The sequence below is a fragment of the Ixodes scapularis genome, unplaced genomic scaffold, assembly GCF_016920785.2.
Source record: "Ixodes scapularis isolate PalLabHiFi unplaced genomic scaffold, ASM1692078v2 PGA_scaffold7__128_contigs__length_106722199, whole genome shotgun sequence".
Lineage (NCBI taxonomy): Eukaryota > Metazoa > Arthropoda > Arachnida > Ixodida > Ixodidae > Ixodes > Ixodes scapularis.
Genome location: NW_024609882.1, coordinates 73,775,758 through 73,799,772, shown reverse-complemented (window position 1 = coordinate 73,799,772; position 24,015 = coordinate 73,775,758). Strand labels below are relative to the sequence as shown.

General features: G+C 46.8%; 1 protein-coding gene across 1 annotated transcript; it reads right to left on the bottom strand.

The window, feature by feature from the left end:
- Positions 1 to 2,250: 2,250 nt before the first annotated feature.
- Positions 2,251 to 23,445, bottom strand: LOC120846609 (peptidase M20 domain-containing protein 2). Its single transcript, XM_040218435.2, has 6 exons — positions 23,214 to 23,445; positions 21,261 to 21,406; positions 12,638 to 12,787; positions 8,365 to 8,506; positions 7,334 to 7,576; positions 2,251 to 2,932 (listed from the first exon to the last, which is right to left on the bottom strand). Exons 1-6 carry the CDS (start codon positions 23,443 to 23,445, stop codon positions 2,634 to 2,636), a joined length of 1,212 nt encoding a protein of 403 aa, XP_040074369.1. The 3' UTR covers positions 2,251 to 2,633.
- Positions 23,446 to 24,015: the final 570 nt, after the last annotated feature.

The window sequence follows — 24,015 nt, the reverse complement described above, 5'->3', positions numbered from 1 at the left end:
AGGCAAGATAGATAGATTTTTATTGAAGCATGAAAAGATAAGCCGGGAGTTCGTGCTTACTCAGGCTGACTACTCCGTGGGGAAGGATAGAGGGACGAGATTGTCACGCGTTGACGCTACCAAGCAGCAATGCACGCAACTACAGTACCTTTGACCGTGCATTAACTATTGACGTCACGAGCGTGATACGCATTGAGCTTCTCGCTGGCCGACTGTGAAGCGAGAGGGCAGAGAGCTTGCACTCATGCCATTTTGTTTCAGTGGGGGGGCCCTTCAAGCTGAAACTAGAAGCCCCGCCTTCGGCGCGAGCTTTCTGCCCTTGATAACACTAGTGTAAACGCACAGGCACGCGTCACCAAAGCACTGCGGAAGCCAGCAAGCTCGTGCTGACGGTGGAGCTTTTAGTCTTAGCTGTGCTCTCGCCCGCGTCACACGGTGCCGCCACTGCCCAGTTTGCTCGGCTAAGCAAAACAAGGTACTCGCCTCGAGATTAAAGCCCTTTCATGTTTTAAAAGTAGCGCAAGGTGCGTCGATTCACGAGGCACGTGCACCGTGCAGCCCTTGGGAAGATCAAGGCGGCCCAGCGTGTACAGCGTTAACACACTCAGCTAGATTTCAGACGCTACGAATTTCCCAGAAGTGGCTCGCGGCACGTGCATCGAGAATTTCTGCAACAATGAATGGCGCCACCTTTCCCAGGATAGAGGGGCTTTACTCGAGATTCGATCGACACAGTTTATTTGGTGAAAAGAAGAACTTCGTTTTGTTTTACACTTACTTGGAGCAAAACGAATGCTACGCACGCGGTGCCGAAGCCATGGCAGAGGCCAATGCAGCGCTCGCGGACAGGAATCAACTGCTAAGAGCTCGTGCTTTGTACCCTTGCCCGTGCTTTGTGCTCTTAGTGTGGATGCTTTGGCTCCAGCCGCATTGTGGACAGATGGAATTAACTCATATGGAACCATGGATAAACAAAAGCACGCTTCTACACAATTCACTCTGGGTCCTCGAGGCCAATAGCCCAGAAGAAAATATCACACTAAAAAAGCTTATGCATTACCTACGGCAACTTTTTGGTTCTTATTCTCAGCAGCTACCGAATTTATTGGCGTCGTGGTTGTATTCGAAAGATAATTAAAAGCTGAATCGCTTCGCTAAATTATATTTTTTTGATTTTGAGTTCAATATTGGCTTATAAGGCCTCAAATTCTTACAAAAAAAAAACGTTTTCTTTTAGTTTTTGGTTTTAAGCGTTTCAAAACTTAAATTAAAAGATAAATACAAAATGTATAGTACCGCCTTGCAATGTAAAATTGTTTCGGAATCATTATCTCTTAATAGAATTCCTCGATGCTTTGTCGTTACCAGGTTAATTGAGGAAGCTTGCGTTCCGGTGAAAACGAAAACTCGTCTGCTACGCAGCATTTGTTTGGGCTCTACAAAGTCGCTCCGCCATGCCGTAATCGTGCTGGCTGAGCTCCCCGTTGCAGATGATCAACAGTCCCGTGCAGCACTCTATTACTCCGCCACGAGAAATTCAGTGAGTCCGGTGGCGTGGTTCACTCATATTCAAGAGTCTATGATCTGCATTTTGTAGAGGTGTCGTTTTTCTGCCTCTGATTACGAGCGAGCTCTGGGATATGTATTGCATATCTTACAAACAACTGCAGTGCTAACAAAAGCATGGCCACGATCGTGTAACCTTGGAAAGTTCCCTTTCTGCGTGAAATCTTGTACCAACAAAAGCATTCGACAGATCTAGGCTCAGGTGCCTGTACCCTACCTTGTAAATATTACTATTTTTGTTTGTCACATTATGTGGGGCCGAGGTTGAAGCTACAAGCACGAGCATGTTGCCCAGAACTATTGCGCGACCGAAAGTGTCACTGTGGTCGGCCTTCCACGATTGGCCGAACGCTGACTATGACGTCAGAAAAGGATTTATCATCGACTGAAATAGGAGGAATGAAATAACTTTAATTTCGACGGTGTTGGCAGTGTTCCTTTGAGAGCGCAATGATTTCAAGCTTCCACCATGCTATTTACAAACACCATCGAACTTGTTGTTCGCAAGGTAATGACGTCACAAGGGGGAACCCTAGGATGCGCCACTAAAACATCTCGCCGCTAATAGTGTGTACTAAAGTCGCCGTATCCTGGGGAAGTAGAGCCATTGCCTTCCACGCCTGCTAGCTAGACGCAAAGAGGTGCTAACATACAGACGGCCAAAACCTCGCAAAGTAATTCGCTTATAAAGAAAATTTTATTGACACTGAACACTTTAAGACATGAAACACACCGAGAAACGCGCAGACAATTAAATCATGTACGCTACAAAGATGCAGGGGCGGAAGTAGCAAGCAAACATAACATAGCAAACCAAAGACAGACGCCCATTGGAACTGGCCAACTTCCAGCGGTCTAAACATAGACGCAACACGCTTACTTTTTACTCATATAACGCATCTAAATAAACATTTCATTGTTTTGGGTAGGACTGAATGTCTTGCCCATAAACAAACCGAGCCTCATCAATAATTCAGTGTGCTCTGAAGATGAAACATAACAATCATTATAGGTATATTTAGGCATTCATGCCATTGGCAATCCATCAATAAGTCCCATGTACATGGTTACTCATTTGTCGTCAAGGCGGTGGCGAGCGTCAGCTCCTCTTTAGCCTGGCCAATCAGTCCAGGGTTCGCGAGCAAGTCGAGAGCCGTCAGCGCCATGGCCCGGGCCACCTTCAGAGTTGGTTCTTGGGCGCCGGTGTCGCCCGCACCAGCGGCAAACTCTCGGGTGTGGTTGCGCCCCTTCGCTGGAATCGCGAACACGGGGTGCACGGTAGGCAGTTGCTGAGACACGTTGCCCGTGTCCGTCGAAGCCCCGGTCCTCTTCGCCACTGCCGGATCGGCGTCCTCGAAGACCATGCCTGCGTTGTAATCGTAGATCGAATGACAATATGCCTATTGGTGCGCCGTGAGCGAACGCAGTTGACGAACGCATGACGAAAGCATTTGGAATGACTCAAGTTTGCACAAAGCTACGATTTTGATTTTGTATTTATTTAGAACAGGGATGGGCAAAATACCTGCAAATATGTATCGAAATACAAATACAAAATACTTCGTCAAAAATGTATTTAATTAAAAATTTCCAAAAAAGCATTTGAGTACAAGACACGAATGCAACCGAATGTGTTCGGTTTCTTCCAAATACTTTTCCAAATACATTCCTCAAAATTTGCGTCAGCGACTTCAGGGCCCCTGCAGCGGGTTTCTGGGTATTTCATTTTAATTTTGCATCGCACACTCGGGAGTTAGTGTGCGAGGCTCTAGTAACGTAATAGAAATATAATCACAAAAAAAAAATGAAATCAGCTTGGACGTAATAGGTTAAAGAAGTACAGAGCTTCAAGCAGTTTTTTTTTTTTTTTTTTATTACATTTTGGTATAGATCAACAAAGAACCGAGACGACCAAGACGCGCAGCACTAGTTAGAGAATTTTTTATTGTAGCAACTCGCACCAGTAACGAAAATCTGGACGACCCGAGCATTTAGAATGTTCCAGACAAAAATATGGATGGAAATCAGGCTGGAAAGCATCACAAGTTGTCGCAGGCACTTATTTAGCCAGTCTGCCTGTGAACGTCGATTTCGTCACTATTCTTGCCTTGGACTAGCACCGTTATCACAAAGTCACTAAATGCTTGTGCTTGATTGAGAGACACTACATTAGGTGCAGAAGGTAACTTTCTTCCTGCTCTGGACAGTGACAATAAATTTAAAGGATGTATTTTCGCCCACAAAATTGTATTTAATTACAATTGTATTTGAAATACCCACGTTCTAGTATTTAAATACACTCGTCAAATACATTACCCAATTTGTAATTAAATACAAATGCAAAATACACAAAGTATTTGAAATACGTAATTCAAATACTTGTATTTGAAATACGTAATTGAAATACTTGTATTTGAAACACTGCCCATCCCTGATTGGGACCATGGCAGGCCTAAGAAAGCGCATGAGGTTTATAAAAACAAATTGTATGTGCGCGCGATGCGGGATACCCTTTGATGAAAATCATCAAATGCATGGAGATTTGCTAAAAATACAAGGAGAAAAGCATCTCTTTAGACTCTTTAACAACGACCCTAGCATAGCCCTAGCAACGGTTCGTTTGGAGCAGAGCGCCCTGTTGTGACGTCATCGCTTACGGAGTCCATTCGAACCCCGCGTTGGTCTCCTTTAGGTGGCGCCACCTAACTTCGGCTAGGTAGCGCAAGCCGCCGCCCGATTAAAAGGGTTCAGCCGGATCCACCAATCCGTCCATCAACCCGTTCATCTGTTCGTCCGTCTGCAGTTGCCTAGTTAGTCCCTCCGTCCATCTGTCCGTTCATCCTGACAGGGCGGAGGGGGGCGGGGGCCATGATAGGGGTTTCTCCTTGGGAGGAGGGGAGAAGCAAATATCACTACGGCGGCGGTTGTCCGGCGCAGGGATGCCCTCGACCGTTGTCGACCCACTGGTGTCGCCCTTTCGTGCACCTTCGCGGGGTTGGGCTGGTGTCGGGCTTCTCAAGGTCCTTTCTCCCTGTCAGTCCTTCCTGGGTCGTTCTTTTGGCGAGGCCCAGTTTTTTCTTGGTTCAGTTCCCAATTGGCTTTTTGGTAAAATTTCCACTTGACCCCAGGATCCAAATCCTTTATATCGAATTAGGTTTATATCAGTTGTGCCAACACTGGCGGTACCCGATCGAGGCACCTTATTTTTCAATCTTTTTACAAAGCCTCACCATACAAAATGTCCGCTCATCGTCCATACTCCGTCCCACGGCCTTGCAATCTCGGAGATGTAGGTTTCAGAGGTTGGAAGGTGATAGTGTAGCTACAGTTGGTGATTGTTGAGCACAATGAAAAACGACACTTAAAGGGACACTGACAGGGTATTTATGCTCGCCGAGGTTTTTAGTTGTACGTGACATATGAGAGCTCAAATACCCAGAACAGAATTTGCGGCTCGAAATTCGGTTTCTTTCAGCCCGAAAACCGCCGATCAAGAACTGGCCGGTTCGACTCTCGCTCACTCTCTTTTTCGCGGTCACGGGCCGTTTTCTAAGGTATCGATGCGACCACCAAATTTAATCAAAGTCGTGGGTCACTGAAGGCACACACTCAATAATAAAAATAGAAAAAAATATGGAACCCATTTTTTGTGGCTTCTAAAAAGCTGTAAATACGTTGATTGAAAAAGAAAGTTCCCAGACAACCGGAAGCATTCTGTGCGTTCGTCGTTTCGCGTATCGTGGGACTCGCGGGAACGGAGATGGCAGCGGACGACGGGCGTGGGACCTCTATTTCATAACTGTCGTTCGCGGTACCGGCAAATTCTGTCTACCGTTAAAAGAGAAATTTGGGACTGATCAAAATAATTGGTATTCATCCCGTACGACACGCCCGGCCACCAAGCCGATTTGCACGAAGACGTCGCCGAGCCGTCGCTCCCTTCTCGTGGCTGAAGACATCGCTCGCGCAAACGTCAAGCACGACGTGTCTACTTCGAGTTGAATATGCACACGTACGATTTCTTTACTAGGTGCGAATGTCTCCAAAGCGTGGTGCTTCCCGAATTCGACCCGGGAGTGCTTTTGCTAGAGAAAAATCGACAGCAAACTTTCCAACCTACAGTTTACTGGCTGAATTATTACTAAGGAAAGAGATGCTCCAGTAGCTGAGTGGGAAAGACGTCCGGTTCACACGCGGTTGGACCGAATTCGATCCCCTGTGAAACTTTATTTTTTTTTTCATACATTTTCCGATGTTTACATTTTTTTTTGACAATCATCACTGAACAAACAAACAAAAAATAACAAACAAATGTTGTGGACGATGCTTCGCTGAATTAAATGGTATGGGATTTCCGTTTTGACACCTGCGAACTCAATGTAATCACTTTCCACAAAATGCAAGGAGCATATAAATCAGGTAGCGTCCGCTTTCCGAGGTGCCCGTATATGTTCTACAGGAATTGCAGCCAGCCATTGGTCCCGATCCCGTTGATCTTTCGGAAACTTTGTCGCACAATGCCACTTTTTTTCGGATGCAGGACGTGTGAGCCAGCTCTTCACACAACATCTTGGGTGTATTCTTTTCGGAGCCGCTCATGGAAATTCACCACGGGCACTCACTACTCATCTCCAACTCCTCAATCTACAAAACAACTCATCTTGGAGTACAGAACAGCGAGCGGAACAAACATAACTGCAAAAGAATCGCACGGCGAGCAGTTCCCGCACGCCGCATCGCACGCCGCATGTCGTGTCGTCTGCTACGGAAAGGAGAAAAAGAAAAAAAAAACAAAAAAAAAAACGCACGGTCGGATGTAGCCACGTGACTTCCGCCACTCACTCTCTTCTCTCCACTTCTCCAACCTCTGTCGGGTTTCGGTTTCGGTTTCGAGCAGTTGCGTCTTTTGGCTTTATTAAAAAAATACGCTACTCTGTTGCAAAATATTGATTGGGTAGTCCTCCGACACCATAATAAAGCGCCTGGCAAAAAATAAAAAAATTTTTTTGGGGGGTGTCAGTGTCCCTTTAAATGGCCACGATAAAAAAAAAAAAAGACGGAACGCAGCGCATGTTTGTTCCGTGTTCCTCTTTTTCCTGTCCCTTTGGCCTGTTTTTTTTTTTTTTTTATCGTGTTCTTACGTTGTCGAAATTCCTTTTTTTAATCCTTCCACCGTCTGTTTTCCTCTTGTCCACCGCAGACGCAGGTCTTATCACCGTGTGATGAACTTACAGCAGCTCGCCTGCAGTCGCAGTCTCGTAAACATAATACAAAAGGCACGATACTCCCTGCATACAAGACGAAAGAATTGTCTATGGACAGGCCTGAAGCATCTTCAAAGCATGATTACTCCACACGTATGCGGAGCAGAAGTTCGTCTGCTTCTTTTGCAGGGGTTGGGGTGACGTCAGAACGCCGAGCTATGATTGGCTCCGATTGAAGGATAGTAGGTAGACCTCGAGGGCAGTTTGCTTTGAGGTCTAACCACTATCCTTCAATAAGAGCCAATCAGAGCTCAGCGTTCTGACGTCACCACAACCCCTGCAAAGAAAGCAGACGAGCTTGCGCTCCGCATAGGTATACTTCGAGGCAGGCTTTGTTTAACCTATCTGACAGTATATAACGTCATTCAAGGAAAAAGCACGCCTCAGAGAGTCTCTGCAGACTGTCGTTTGTACGATGTATTAGCAATGTTACCAAAACAGAAGTGTTTTTTTTTTTTTTTTTTAGGCTTAGATAATTTTGTTTAGTAGTGGCCAGCGCTCACCAAGAGCCTCGGCGTGTTTCTGGAAGACGTCGATGATGGTGCCATTGTTAATCATGTGCTTGTACTTGATTCCCTTGGCGATGTCCACCGAGCATCCCGTGGCTTCAGCGGCGCCCCTAAAGCACGCTTCGACCCTGGAGACCAGCAGGTTCAGTTCATCCGTGTTCGGGGCCCGTACCTGGTACCTGAGTTCGCTCTCCTCCGGAATGACATTCGGGTACTTGCCGGCGTTCAGCATCACCCCTGTAAACAGAGCGAGTGCAGTCTGTCTCTCTTCGCATTGAGGAATTAGCTGCACCGCGAAGCATCTGGTAGGGACATCGGTGGGGAAGCCGCCCTGCCTCAGGGCACTCTTGCAATTCACGTTAGGGGGCGCTGCGGCTAAGACACGAGAAAACTCACATTATATATTCTCCGCTTATATACTGCACGAACAGTTCACACTAAAACAAACTGTCAAAATGCTGTTGTTGTTGTTTTGTTTTTTTTTCTTTGCATTTTATTGTGGCACGTTTTGGGAGCAACCGCACAGCAGGGGATGCGGTCCATTGTTGTACGGAACGGCGTGGGCAAGGAAGGAAAGAACGCCATCATTCCACCGTGCATCGGTGGAACTAGAACGGGAACTTGTTACACTTTACGAGGAAACGGCCGTTCCTTTCTCTTGGCTCTTCGATGCTCTGTGTTACCAGATCCTCTCGCTCCGAATCTGCGACCGGGCACTCTATGGTTCAGTCGTCGAACTGCCAAACTTTGTGAGTATGAAGGAGGCTACGTAAACCCCCCTCCCCCCCCCCCCCCCAAAAAAAAAAAAAAAAAAAAAAAATCTCGCTTAGTTTAAAGGCCAGCGACCAGACACAAGATTCTGCAAGGCAGAAGATCCTCCTCACCACGGGGGAGGAGGAAACAGGCAAGGGTGGACGGGTAGAAGGGGGGAGAGGAGGAAGCGAGGGAAAAGTGGAAAGCGCGAACTGGTCGTCGGTCTTTAAAGCAAAACGAAAGCGCGTGCTAGAGCTGCTCGGGTGCCATACCTTGTACTTTCCACTCAGGCTTCATCTGCTGCCTAAGCACGGAGACGTTCATGTAAGAAGTGACGGCTGCGTCCAAGGCATTGAGGCCTTCCCAGGGAGACGCGGCCGCGTGAGCAGTCCGTCCACGGAACCGGATCGTTAGCTGCGAAGACATTCAAACGCAGTTAGGATACGGCACTCGTCTTCGCACTGGTGTTGGTGAAGGGATCGAGCTTGGAACGATCTTACAAGTAGGTATAGTGTGTCTATATATCCGTTATCACCTCAATAACCGTAGTAAACTGAAAGTGAGGCTCCTCATAGAGAATTGCTAATTCCTTTTATGTAGAGAATTAAGTTATATGCAGATTCATTTTAGATAACACAGATGTTATCTTATCAACACGCACACGTTTCAAACGCCAAAAGCATCACCTCTTACTCCGACAACCAAATTTTGTAAGAACTTTTCGGCACGGAGTATGGACAATGCGTTAGATTTCCTTTTTTTTTCTTGCACATGACGTCATTTCCGATGTCCTCCAGAGAAAAGGGGAAGAAGGAGCTCCCCTCTTATCAGAAGCCTCCCGGACTTGCACAGGCGTCGCTATTCTCCTCCCAGAAGATTATAGGAGATTAACCTGCCACTCAAAATTCTTACAAAAGCAGCTTCCCTCTCTTCATTTTACATGGTGCTCAAAAGTATGCGATGTGACGTCAGTGCAAAGAGCCCGTACTTCCCAATGAATGGCCAAACTCTCTCAATATACGACTCTAATGGATGCTAACGGCTTTACCCTTTAGATTGGGCGGCAGCTTGCGCCACCTAACCTAGAAGTGAAAACCAATAGCACAATTTCTTTCCTACTCCAGTTTGCCTACCCTCTGCGATTTTGTAACTATCGCCAGGCAGTGTGGGATATCACCAGGGGTCTAGGAAAACTCGTCACAAGCCCATTCGTCACAGGTCAACTAGCCATAGGTAAACTGGTTCGGTAAGTCAACCTTTAACAGGGCTTCTAGTACAAGGAATTCTTGTTATGCGGGAATACTCGACACACGGAATACTCAAATTAGACTTCATTTTATATACAATGTAACGAGTACTTTTTTCTCTCGCAAAAGAAAACTCATTTCACTTTGGTTTCTTCATAGGAGAAGGGAGGTTTTTGTTAAAGGGAGGCTCGTGATAATCAAAAGCTCGACAAGCATTCGGGTAGGCCTAGGGCCCGTTTTCAGTAGCGGCAACGACGACGATAGCCGAACCATAACATTGTCTGGAACTCAGCGCGTATCCTGTACTTTGTCAACCCCAGCCCCTGGCTATGATCCACATTGACGGCATGTGGTAAAAAAACGAACACGTGTTTAATAGGTCATTAACGTCAGGGATTCGTTCTAACGGTATCTGTGCCAAGTACTAAAATTGTTGCATCACGCTTTTAAAGGGGCAGTGCAACGATATTCGCTTGAAATGTTTTTCACTGTACACGAGTTTACTGACACTAGTGGGACCCAAGTACAATCGCACGTAACGCCACTGACCAAGAAACTCCTTTGTTGCGGTATAATTTCGAGGACAAAAGCGAGCGTTTTTGTTCAATATCTGCTTCGCATAACTCGATGACGTCGCTGGGCGGTCGCCGTACCGCCTCGATATTTAAATTCGACTCAGAGATTGGACTCGAGCATTCCGTCTGCACTCGATTTGGGCTCGTGATAATCGATAGCTCGAGAAGCATTCGGGTAGTGGCCCGTGTCCAACCGCTGCAATGACGACAATAGCGGAACCATAATAACGTCTGGAACTCGGCGCGTGGCTATGATCAACATTGGCGGCATATAATCGGCTTCAGATCATGAAGAAATAAAAGCTGCTCTTTTTTTTTTCTGCGATTTTGATAGCCTGGGGTGAAAAACGAACGGGTGTTTCACAGCTCATTTTTGGAGTTTTCGTAGACCACTTTTCACCCTCCGCTAAGACCTCCGCAACGAAGAAGCCACTACTGAACCTGCGCGGCGATGGCCTTGACTGTAGAGCTCCTGGCATCGTAGCGGGTTGCGGAGAGCGGTACGGGATGGCGGAGACAATCTACGAAGGCCCCTCTTTTAACGTCAGGGATACCGGTAATTGCGGAAAGCACAAAAATCGTCGCATCGCCCCTTTAAAAGGGTACTCCGACGATTTCTTGAGCTAACCCAGCTAACTATATTGGGGAATTGTAGTAGACCGTTTCTGCAGCCCGCTAAGCACCCGGATAGCGCTCCGTAATCCGCCATAAGACCTTGAACTATGCAGATAAGGCTGGCGGCGCGCATGCGCAGCTGCGGCGTTTTCTTCGGGGATACCGTAGCGGAGGAGAAAAACGGTCTACTACAATTCCCTATTTTCGGAATCACCGGTCTTTACCCTTTCCCGGTATGCTATTTAGTAGGAACTCTTAGAAAAACTTTACTATACTACCGTTACTGTACTACCGTTACCGTACTGCCGTTACCGTACTGCGGTTACCGTGGACCTGACTTCGATTTAAGAAGAAGTTGTATGACGGGAAAACCGAACGTGAGTTTAGGTTTCGTAGATTTCTTTTAAACGATAGGAACATTGAGCGTATTGCAAGGTCATTAAGCCGAAGACACACTGCTCATACACCATGCAAAAGACCGCCTGAAAACAGGAGTCACCGTAATATCCGTGGTTCTTATAGACCTTTTGCCGAATTACCCAAGCTAGAGCCACTAAATAAGCTGCGCTAGAGCCACTAAATGAGCTGCGCTTAGAGTATCGGCACTCCGTTGCCCGACATTGTTGTGGGCGCCGCCATTTTGGCTCGTATGCAGAGCAGACATAACTGCCGATCGTCCTGATTCATAAGGGACACTTCCTCAGCATTAGATTCGGTGTTAGGAAGGTCATCTAATATTGCTTTGCTCTGTTGCGAACTGTTTAAACATTTGTGGAGGGCGGAAAAGCATATCCTGTGATTTCAGATAAGGCTTCAGATAACTGACCATGATTTTAAGCCACAATATGGCCAAGTGTCGTTACTCTGAAGCGTAGCTTATTTAGTGGCACTAAGCTGCGCTTAGAGTATCGGCACTCCGTTGCCCGACATTGTTGTGGGCGCCGCCATTTTGGCTCGTATGCAGAACAGACGCAACGGCCGATCGTCATGATTCAAAAGTGCGACTTCCTCAGCATTAGATTCGGCGTTAGGAAGGTCATGTAATATTGCTTTGCTCTGTCGCGAACGGTTTAAACATTTGTGGAGGACGGAAAAGCATATCCTGTGATTTCAGATAAAGCTTCAGGTAACTGACCGTGATTTTAAGCCACAATATGGCCAAGTGTCGTTACTCTGAAGCGTAGCTTATTTAGTGGCACTAACCCAAGCATCAAATAGAATGCCGGAAACGTAGGTACGAGCGCTTCGCGTGCTGGCCTTTTCTTTAGCTCTAACTGTTCAAACGCAAAAATTTGAAACAAAGGACACTTCGCATGCACGTTCCACGGGAGCTTTATTTTGGTCATTTACTTCGAATATTTTCTATAAAAATGGCGAGTACATGCAGCACGTGTACCTAGGGTGCCTTCATGTGCGCTTTGCTTAGGGTGGAGACATCTCGCCATTTTGTCCCACACTTTTATCTTTCTTTTTTGTTCAGAAGCGCGTGAAAGAGCGTGTCCCTGAACGCGTGTGTGGCGCTGACTGTGCTAAGGCGACATTTTGTTTTCGTCGATTTCTTTCTATTTTCCCCGTGAGCGCGTGCTGTCGGCATCGGGTACTATAAAGGGTGGCATCACCCTAAACAGAAGGAGATTGAGGCACCCTACATGTACCTACGTTTCCGACATTCTCTTCGATGCTTGGGTAATTTAGCGAAAGGTCTATTCCGTGTGCTAGGTTCCTCCTTCAACTCGTCGCCATCCTGCATTCGAAGCACGGACGTCGAACTGACTCGGGTTCCAATATGTATGCAGGCTGTCATTTGTATGATGTATAAGCAGAGTGACTCCAAATTTAAAAAATCAGAAAACGCATGAAAAAAGATCAAAATGGTCTTGATGGTTACTATACTCTGTTTCTCCTTATGATGTACCGCAGGAAAGGCTATAAGCGCGAGCGTCTTGCTCTAGGGCACATCTCGGCGGCACAAGCTGTCGTGCATTAAGCGCAACTGCCAAAGTTATGATCTCGCGCGTTTAGCCTTCGCTGCGGTAGTTTGCGGGTCAAGTGTTGTGACTCTGAGGGGTAGCGTAGTCAAAGGCTCTAGTAACCACGATAACGCTTACAAGCTGCATGGCCGTGAAAGACGTTTTAAGGATGTCTTGGCGCGCAGGATGAGCCACGAGTGCCGCGTCCACGTCCTTGAAGGCGTCCTTTTGCAGGAGCATCTCCTTGCCGCCACAGTTCTCCTCGCCAGGGGTCCCTATCACAAGGACCTGCAACAACGTCCAAGCTAATCTGAGATAACAAGGCGTGGAGCTGGGCTAAGTAGTTGCATATATTTCAGTGAACAACAACAAAAAAAAAATAGAGCGAGAGACGAAAGTAGGACGATTACACTCACAGTGTTGTCTGTCTCTACAATTCCACTGGTCTTACGTATTTTGAGCTGTTTTTTTTTTTTCCACTTCAATAATCTGAGTTATTCTGTTTGTCGGCGCAAACACGAGAGCACATTAGACAGTCTGTCTCTTTGGTGCAACCCGAAGGTACTCTGAATGCATAGCATTTAATATCCCCTGTAAGAACACCTCCTAAATAAGAGAGCCAATAAATGCTCAATTTTCCTGCGTCACTAAAAAAGGCCACTGGAGGCCACAGATCGGAGACGACTGGGGCGTTAGCGTTCGGCAGGGCCTCGGGCTCTCACGGATTGGACACGAGTTCGGACCAATCTGTGTTCTACCAATCTGTAGCACACGATGACCTTCTTCAGTGACGTAGCAAAATGCGCTTTATTACCAGGAGGTGTGACCTGGTGGCGTGGTGGTGACCTAACGTCACGCGGTGAGGTGACGTCATGTTCCGTGACATGACGCACAGTGCCCCGTGGCAACATGGTGGCACACGACGCATCAGTGGCCTTGACGCTGATGACGTCACGGTGAACCTTCCAAAGCGCTGATGACGTCGTCATCAGCGTCAGGTCACCACCGAGGCTACATATGCCACGGCCGCGAGAGCACTCGGAGCTTTTAAGTGTTTACGAAAGAATTACGCGTAAAGGAATGAACACGGATGTGCTGCCCGTGTTCTGTCCTTTATGGGTAATTCTTTCGTAAAATGTGTATTCAATGCCATAGCGCTCACACTAAAAAAAAAAAAGTGTAGAGACAATTGTGTGTTGTGTAGTCAACGAGATATTAGTCAGCACCACTGGGTGTCTAATGTCTCCTGTGTAGACGAGAAATTTAGCCGGTGCAGTGCTACTACTAGCCTCTTTCGTGTGCACCACGCAGTAGTGGTGCACACTGTAACGACGAGCAAAAACATACGCGGAGTCAACATTTTGTGCTACGTTGTAGCGTCGTCGAGACTGACGTGGCTTCCAATATGCTACAGATCCGCACTACTGCGAGGGCAGGTCTGGGCAGAGATACTCTAAAAATATATGCCGGAATATAGAAATACTGAGATACGAATAACTTTTAAGGCCAAGATATAGGTACTGAGATGCATAACCTTTAAGGCCAAGATGTAGATACTGAGATACATATATCTTTTAGGTAACGGCATAGGTCTGAGATCGGATGCAATATGTTAGTATTAATGAAAACTCCTCCACGATAAAACCTATTCTTTCTGGCGTACCACAGGGCAATATTTTGGGTCCTTTCCTTTTTAATATATATGGTAATGATATTACCGATATTAATCCAAATGCAAAATTTGTCAACTACGCTGACGACACAAGTATACTCTTTAATTCAAATAATGCTGATGCCTTAATTGATATGGCAAACCTGACTCTTTCTAGATTAGAAATATGGAGTGAGAACAACGCGTTGCAAATAAATGTGAAGAAAACAAAAGCCGTGCTTTTTCGCCCGAAAAATAAACTTGTAAATATTACAAAAGTCCTAAATTTAAATTCTAGCAACATTGAAATGGTAAACTCCTTTAAAGGGATACTGAACCGAAATTTGAATTTCGCAAAATAAGGTTCTAGAAGCGTTGAACGGGACTCTACGAACTCCGAAACATTGCTCGTACATCGATATCTCAAACGGATGGCTGCACTTTTCGAAAAGAAGGGCGCGATCAAGCGAGGCCTCTGACATCACTGTCCTCCGGGAGAGTTTGAGAATGAGGGGGAGTGGCCTCGCTTCTTTCCTCCTCGTTTCGGTTCACCAGCTCGACACGGGACGTAGTGAGGAGGAGAGGGAATAAGAATCGTGACGTCCCTTGCCTTGTCGGCCTCGTCGGCCGGGTTCAGTCGGGTGCTTCTTTTCTAAAAATATGGCGATCCGTTAGAGATATCGCTGTATGAGTGATGTTTTTGGGTTTTGCATCGTCCCGCCTATCTGTCTAGCCTTGTTTTGTGAGTTCGAAATTTCGGTTCAGTATCCCTTTAAGCTCTTAGGTATTACTTTCTCTGAAAATATGTCGTGGGAAAATCATATAAACTACCTTATTCCAAAGCTATATCGGGCTGTGGGCATGTTAAATCGTCATCGTTATATTTTGTCAGAAAAAGTAAAATTATTATTATATAATTCTCTATTCCACTCCCACTTAAATTCTAAATTCTGCACAAAAAATGGGTGTCATATTCCCTGCATCGAAGGCATACACTCAATACAAAAAAAAAAAAAATAGGCAGGGAATATGACACCCATTTTTTGTGGGTTTTAAAAAACTGCAAATACTTTGATTGAAAAAAAAAAAAGTAGCACAGCCACGTGACTTTCGAAAACGTTCTTCTCCTCTATACTTTTCATTTTGGGTTTCATTTCGGAGCAGTGGCGTTCTTTTTTTAGTTTTTTGTTTAGTTTAATAAACACATTAGTGACGCAGTTGCAAAATATTGATATGGCAGTCTTCTGGCACCATGTTAAATCGCCTGGCAAAAGATAAAAAAAGAAAATGGGGGGGGGGGGGGGGTGTCAATGTGTCTTTAAAAGCTATCTACGGTTCATGATTGGTGGTTCCGTCCCCTCCTCTCCTTTCTAACGTTCCCTCAGCTTAATTAAGTAAAAAGTGCTGAGGGCTTCGTCGGAGGAGCTTATTCTGCTATTTCTCGTCAATATTCGACAACAAATGTCGCGAGACGCATAACCCTGGCGGAGTATCGCGATACATTCAGTACATCGTAAGTTTATTTCCCTACTGAAGTACAAATACATTTTCCAAATGTATCTCAATACAGAGATACAGATATATTCAAAATTAGATCTAAGATACTATTGCGATACATTTGTGTCGCGATACTGCCCAGCCCTGTGAAAGCGTACGTGCATTTGATTTAATTAGGGTGCCTTCATGTGCGCTTTGCATTAAGGCACCCTCATTCGCTGGCGCCCGCGCAAGTAGTTTTTACAGCTATAGAGCGCCACAAAAGCTACGATAGCCATGACAACGTAGCTCCGTTAAAAGAACTCTAATTCTTCACAACTCCTATTTTTGTGCGTGTGTGTGTTCGTGCGTGCATGTTTGTGTGCGTGCGTGCATGTTTGTGTGCGTGCGTGTGTTTCTTGGGAATCGGACAAAAGTCCACCAATTTTTCGGCGGACAACTCACCCGGCGTAAAATGGGATGGGCTAAGCTTTTGGTGGGACGGGGATACGTCAACAGTTGTTCAAGGACTCTATTATTCCAACCGGTAGCTAATCTGTTCTTGCTGATATAAAACGAGCATAAGATCTAAAAAAAAAAAAAAAGTTATATGCAGAGACAACATCCAAGCACATGTGAGTACGCAACAGCCATTTTGTATGAACGCATATTTTTATTGGACCGGGGACTGCACTTTCTAGCAGAGTATGTTTAGTCATAATAATTTGTTCACGATGCGAGTATCATAGGTCTGGATATTTCTGTTCGAAAATTTGTTGTATTAACGATCCCTCTTTTGATTCTTCCTTCTACATATGTAGTGATTTTAAACCCTGCGCAAGACATACATACGTTTTCATTGATTGAGCTATTGTTTGGGCAAATCTCCTCATATTCGTGATCATATAAAATAGAAATAATTATATCCAAGTGAGTGTCTGCGGGCTCGCGAGTAAAAGCGGCGAGCATCTGTCCAAGTCTGTAAAAAACTCGGTGATTTTCTGTTTGGCGAGCTTCTGTCCGGTAAGCTTCTGTCAATGTTACTAGAACAGTCAGTTGGGAAACTCGCCGTCGAAACGTGGGCCGCTGGCGTCCACCGAGACCGAGCTAAATGCGACAACAGCGACACACTTTATCATTTGTCTGTACTGTGGTCACCTTGAGCTTTTACATAGCTTATTTTTGCGTAAAAACAAAGGGAAAAGACTCTTTTTGTATGAAATTTATTGGAGTTTAGTACAAAATTATGGGCGCGTTATGTTTTTAAAATCTTTAGTTTGCAGGGTTTTGCGGGACAATTAATGTTGTTTTTATACAGCCATGCCTCAGCGGTCCTTTCAGGTAGCGCGTCCCGACCTAGGTGCATTTTAACTTCGGTAGTAAGACACGGCGCGTCCGCTGGGGAGACGGGGATGGCACCCCTGTAACCTCTTCCGCTGCATCCGTTTCGGCTCCAAAATGGCCGATTAGAGCCAAAATAGAAGTAACGTACAGTTCCTCGAGTGACCGCTGCGGGAGGAATGGCGGCGTTGTGTTCGTCATTAGCTCGGTTCTCGGGGACAGATCGGGGCCACTCTTTCAGAAAAGTCTCTATGGCAGTTTCCCAACTGAGTGTTTTAGTAACGTTGGCTTCTGTCAAGGATCCGTTTTGTTTAGTTTTGATAATTCTTCAAGCGTTGCCTTTTGAAGCATTAGGTCTGTTCAATTCGCCTGAACAGGCTGAACTAGTTCTGCAGTGCAGGAACTGTTGCATTCGATTGAACCGGAAGTTGCACGGCCGCTGCACTGGCGCGTTCGATTCATCCCAGTTCTGAACGAGTTCAGACCCAGTTCCTCAAAATCTTGCACCTGCTCCGGAGTCAGTTCAGCTTCCGCGCAGAAGCAGACGAAAAGAGCAGACGGCGATAGTAAACGATCAGCGACTGGTCGTCTGCTATCGCCTCCTCGTCCGTCTCTGCTCGCGGTGCCGTTTTTCGCAGCTCTTGCTCAAATGTCTGCGATGTTTAACAATAGACAGTTTTAGTGGACCGTACGGTATAGCTTTGCGTATTACACATTAAGCCTATTCGCACAGTTCATCGCCGACGGACGAACAACCCTAAAAGAAATCGCCTAAGTTCTCGCTATGCACTGGGCATCAGTAGGTCATGAATATCATTCCGCGATAGCATTGATAAAAGGCGCCGTTTCCACGGGACGACTGACGGAGGCTCCGTGATCGAATTTGGCTACGCACTCGTACTCGTAACCTCTGTACCCCGCAGAAAAGCGCGCTTGACGACGCAGCTGTTGCTTGGTTTAATTTGAAATAAAATGATTGGACACATTTTCATTTTCAATATTTCTTTCCGGGAGCATGGTTGCGCTATAAGCACGCGGAATTCTACGGCTCTATCAAATTTAACCAAAATCATGCGCGGTGTTTACTCGAATACGTAACGCACAACTAAATTCGGTCCGGGCAGGTCATTTTTAGCGTACGCTATACTACTGCGTATTGCGTACGTAAGGGCCAGCAACGCTATACTAAAACTGTCTAATAACGCCGATACGGAGGTTGCATTTCCTCTCACTTATGATAATAACGTACCCGCGGTGGACGAGAAATTGAGATCCTATCCGAGGGTACGAATTTAATTGATTATGATATTCTGAAAGCGTTTTAGGCACCTGCTCGCATAAGTTTGACTCCCTGTGGTAAGTGTTGAAATATTGGCTCACGTAAATTGTTTCTTTTTGACGCTTATATGGGGATCCTGATATCCTTCCTTACAGACGCGAGAAAGGTATTGCACTCTTGATTGTCCCCGCCTTCAGTTGCTCTTGGGTGCGGACTGACGACTCCGGTACATTGCAGTGGTCTGGGATTTAGTACATTGGCCCTCGCATGGCCCGTAGCTGAGCATAATACTGCATGCTTTGTCGGCTTGTATCTGTGGACGACCACTATACGGGCCTGGGAAAAACGCCGAGAATCGGCATTGGCTTGGTAGTCCCACGTAGGACTTTCTTGAGAATCATAATAAAGGCTTCAGCTTGACGCCAAAGTTACGGTCGATAACTGCCTTGACCAAAACGCTATCATCAGGCCTTCGTCTTCGAGGTGACCGTTATACCGACCGCGCGCTGCCGCCAGTGACTCCCGACGCAAAATCATCCTGATGCCGCGAACCTATCGTCGAAATGCGAAACTCGAGAGACTTGGAATGAATCTACCATTGCTAAATGAATGTCAAGGACATGAACACTTATGGGCACGACAGGAACCGAATGATCGTTAAAAATGCAGAGAGAAACACATTTCGTTCAGAAAACGTTTTTAGTACACTCGAATAAAAAAATATTCACACAAAATATTCCGTTATTATACTTTAAAACTAAGGAAACACGAATTGTCTCATCAACCCGCGAACAAATAAATATAGCATACAACTTGGCGTTTAGAAACAAGAGCCAACAGATGCAGACGACACTCTGCGCTTCCGCTCGGAAAGCCTTTCACAGCGCGAGTCCTAGCGCGGCGGCTGCACTGGTTCCGCGCCGCCGCCTGCACGACTCCTGCACTCCTCTGAACTCGGACAGAACTGGTTCAGAACTTCTTAGAATGGATGCTTGGGCGAGTTGGATATTCATTGTAGGAGAAGCGCTAAAGTAGACTCACTCACCCTCACACTCACACTCACACTCACACCAGAAAAACGGTCACTCACGTCGCGCAGCGCGACGTGAGTGACCGTTTTTCTGGTGTGAGTGTGAGTGTAAGGGTGAGTGAGTCTACTTTAGCGCTTCTCCCACAATGGTTCAGAACTTTCTGGCCGAACCGAACAGACCTATTGTCTGCACCCCAAACAATGCTAGTTCTCGAGTCAGCATTGTCGTGCGTTAAACGAGGATTAAGAAGTCAAAATGGATACAGATATACTCCGATGTATTGTCTAGACGGGGACCATGGAGTAAAATTCGCAGTTTCACCCGCGACGAATTGTTATCTCATTTCATGGACCAAGATGGCGACCACACGCGGAGCTTGGCGTTACTTTCCCAGGATCCAGTGACTTTAGTCCATGCTAAGGCGAGACGAAGTATAATCCGACGCCCCGAAAAGAACGAAGTCGCAGCGCCGAATTTGGGCATCGATTTCACATCGTCAACGCTTACTGCCACTGGTGAATCTAACACGAAAAATTATGGGCCATTCCACTTTGTGAAGGGGTATGAGTAGCGAAGCTGTTTAGCACACGACAGATACGTGACACAGAACTTTGAGCAAAGGTACGAACAGATTTGTCTTGATCGGTCTTCATCGTGACGATCCAGGTACGCACACACATGTCGAGGACTATCGCCGCTCCGAGGAGCCGGTGGAAACTAGACACGCGCGACGGGACCGCCACCCGGCGGAAGGAAAGGAAACTAGCCACGAAAGCGCTTGGAGCGACGACCATGAGAGGGCGGTGCGCTTCCCTCCTCTTCTCCTGCCGCTAAATTTTCTCATGGGTGACGTGACACAAAGTCGTGACGTCATTTACCCCGCTAAAAAAATTTAGCGGGGAAGCTGAATTGGTGTCGAGGTCACTTGACTTCATAAATTTCACGCCAAATTTAGCGGGTAAATTTTCTTACTAACTTTGGGAGGGAAAATGGAGTTTTTGTTGACGCACACGAAAAATCCACGAAACCCTAGCCATAAACTTCACTGTTAAAAAAAATATGAAGAAATTATTGAGTCAGTCAAGGCGGAATGGGTAATCAAACACTCTTTCCTCCAGTGCCATGAGGTAAAAGCACCAAAACGGCATCGTTATGGTGCTCGTAGTTTTTGTGTTACTACAAGGACGCTGGTTTCCTATCACCGGCTGCACAACTCATGCACTCACGGGACATTTACTGCCGGTGAATGGTTCAGCCAGGGATATCAAACGCACAGAGACGACGTGCGCCGTGACGATGCACATATTGGTGCTGTCTGATTGGCTCCGTCGGGTCGCATAGACCAACTCAATTGACTCACCGACGTCATGCCACTGCGGTGGCGCTGCTGTCGGTACTGCGCATGCGCAAGCGCTTCAATTTCCCCGAGTTTGGTTTCCGCGCACGCGAAGTGCACCCACACCTGGTGTGGGCAAAGCGGGCTTTGTTCGGAAACATTGTGTTGGTGTATACTATAGGGAGTGTTAAATAACTTCCACTTTTCGTTTTGTGTTTCTTTTTTAAGAGCGCAGCTCTTAGGCGTCCGTTTCCGGCTTGAGCGGCGTCGCGGTCGGCATAACCGCGCGGTGCATTATGGGAAATCTCCCATAATGCACCGCGCGGGGAGGAGGACGAGGGGGAAGAGAGGAGGAGGGGGAGGAGGACGACGACGAGGGGGAGGGGGTGGAGAAGGGGAGGAGAGGAAGGAGGAAGAGGGTAGGAGGGATGACGAGGAGGAGAGGAGGGAGGAAAGGAGGGAGGAGGAGTATCAGGGAGAATGAGGAGGTGAGGTGGAGGGAGGAGGGTTATACCCTTCCCTCAGTACCCTTCCCTCCTCCTCAAGAGCTGCGCTCTAATTCGGCTTTACAGGGTGTCGGAAACGTCTTTTATTTATTTTTTTTTTATTCTTCTTCGAATTGTTGGCCAACTGGTAGTGTCACAGACCTTGCCACGGATGTGTGGACTCTTGAGGAGGACCTCCCTGACGGCGACGGCGGCTGCCACCGAGCTCTCGGCGATCAGGTTGTGTCCGCAGGCATGTCCGATCTCCGGGAGAGCGTCGTACTCGCACAAGAAGGCCACCGTCGGACCTGCCCGCGCACATCTCGCTCTCAACTCGGGCGGTATTATACCATCAACTCCTCCCACGTGACAAGGCCATATAGGCCGGGCATTCGACGTCCCATGCAGGAGGCCAAACGTGGGTCAGGGCACTTACTTCTCCTTCATACCCTCCTCTCCCCCCTCCTCCAATTCAGTTTCCCCAAACAATTTAGCGGGGAAAATGACGTCACATGACTTGGTGTCACGTCACCGTAAACAAATTCAGTTTCTCCGCTCGATTTAGCGGGAAAATTGACGTCACGTGGCCACAACACCAATTCAATTCCCCGCTAAATCTAGCGGGGAATGGAACTGGTGTTGAGGTCACGTGATGTCAATTTTCCCACTAAATTCAGCGCGGTTACGCCGACGTCGACGGCGACTCCGATGCCGCTTAACCCGAAAACGGGTGCCTAAAGGCCCGTTCACACATGCAGCGGAGCGCTACAAGCATAGCGCTTACCTCGCGCTAAGCGCGTGCTGACGGGAGCGTTCACCAGCTTTGTATCGCACCGTCAAAACTGTTGCTCATGGCAGACGATAAGTAGCTGACGGCACGTGAGGAGCGCTACATCAGCGCTTCGCTGCATGTGAGAACCGGCCTTAAGAGGTACGCACTATGAATGAAGTACGTTTACAACTCTCTGTAATGAGAAACTAGAACGCATCTCTTGAGGAGGGCGAGGGGAAGGTACAGAGCGGAGGGTATGTCCCTCCTTCTACGCTCCTCCTCCTCCTTTCCTCTTTCCCTCCTCCTCGTCCTCTTCCCTCCTTCTCCTTTCCTCCTCCTGCCGTTAAATTTCCCGCTAAATGTAGCAGGTTACGTTTCCCCGCTAAATCTAGCAGAGAAACTGAATTTGTTCTTGCGTGAGGTGACACGAAGTCATGTGACGTCATTTTCCCCGCTAAATTTAACGGGGAAACTGAATTAGTGTTGAGGTCACGTGGCGTCAATTTTCCAGCTAAATTTAGCGGGGAAACTGTGAGAGGAGGAAGAGGGGGAGGAGGAGAAAATGGGTAGGAGGCGGGGAGGAGAAACAGGAGGAAAGAGGGGTAGAGAATAAGGGGAGGAGGACGTTAGGGCGCGGAGGAGGAGAAGGGGCATACCCTCCTCTTTGCACCCTCCCCTCCTCCTACTCGAGAGCTGCGCTCTAATTTCACATTACAGAGATTTGTAAACGTTGTTCATTTTTTTTTTCACATAAAAACTAGCGAGCGCAAGAAAAAATGGTGTTCTGTTCTTCGTTTTATGCAAAGGACAGTAGAGCTACTAAATAAACTTTATGCTTCAGAGTACCGACACTTAAGCCGTCTTGGTGCTTAAAATCATGGTTGACAGTTATCTGAAGCTTTATCTAAAATCGCAGAAAACTTTTTTTTTGTCCTTCACAAGTGTTAGAACAGTTCGCGGCACAGCAAAACGATATCACCTAAGCTTCCTACCACCGTGTCCTAAGCTGAGGAAGTCGTATTTTTGAATTGTGATGATCGACAGTTGCGTCTGCTCTACTCTACACCAATATGGCGGCGTCTACCAGCAGGTCTGGGAACAGAGTTCCGATATTCTAAGCGTAGCTAATTTAGCAGCTCTAGGTGACACAGATTAATTCGCGCGGTTAATTGGCCAAAGCTCGACTAAGCAGCCTCGCTGACAGCCCCTTCGTAATGACGTGGGAGGTGTATCGACATCTCTTATCTTTCTCATATAGATGAGTGAATTGATGGACGCTAGTGGCTGTATCCGTTATATTGGGCGGTAGCTTGCGCCACTTAACCTTGAGCATCTAGTCGTACCTTGAGCGCCTTCGGTGTTGTCGAACTCTGCGCGGAAAGCGGTGTCCAGAAGCCAGTGCCGCTGCACCCTGAAGCCCTGGGCTTCGAGGAACTCCGTGAGCCTCTCGTGTGCCTTGAATTCTCTCAGAGCCAGCTCGGGGTTCTGCCAGAGGTAGTCACTCAGGGCGTGCAGTTCAGACTTTCTGCTCTCCACGGCCGCCTCGACAAGGGACTCCACGAAACCGGACGCCATGTCGCGAGACCTTTTCTTCCTGTTCGACGCAAAATTTCTTTGTGCTACTCTTCCTCTATGTCCCTAGCTGTAACTGACTGATTCGTGAGGACACGAGAGACAGCCGCCGATTATTTATCTCTCTGAAACTCCTTAGAGTCGCCTCGCGTTATCCGTGAACTCGTGTTGCCCTCCACCCATTTGTTTTTGCCTTGGAGATAAACGTCTGTTGTCTCGAATGTCATCCATAAACTTCTATCTTACCGCTCTATTCGTTGTTTGTCCATTCTCCTCTATCCGTATCCACAGCATTCATATCTGTGGCTAGCGGCGCGTTGTGGGTAAATTACTTTTCGTGTTTCAAAGATAAACTATAAAAAAATCTGGAGCGCCTACTTTTCCACGCAGCAATTAAGAGAACCAATCGCTACAATATAAGAAAGAAACTCGGCGAACGGCAGAGATTAATATTTTATAAAAAAAAATTGCTCATGTGCTGTTTTTTTTTTTTTTTTTTACTGTGCTCAGTGTTATTGAAGTGCACGTTGAAACGTCATGCTCATTACCACAAAGAAGACGGCGTTTTCTTTT

Bases quoted from the DNA above. Each gene is read 5' to 3' on its own strand.
- LOC120846609 (XM_040218435.2), bottom strand. From the start codon at position 23,445: ATGGCGTCCGGTTTCGTGGAGTCCCTTGTCGAGGCGGCCGTGGAGAGC. The intron at 21,407-23,213 runs GTACGACTAGAT...GTGCGCGGGCAG, and splicing joins CAACACCGAAGGCGCTCAAG to GTCCGACGGTGGCCTTCTTG. The intron at 2,933-7,333 runs GTGAGCGCTGGC...ATTACAACGCAG, and splicing joins GAAACACGCCGAGGCTCTTG to GCATGGTCTTCGAGGACGCC.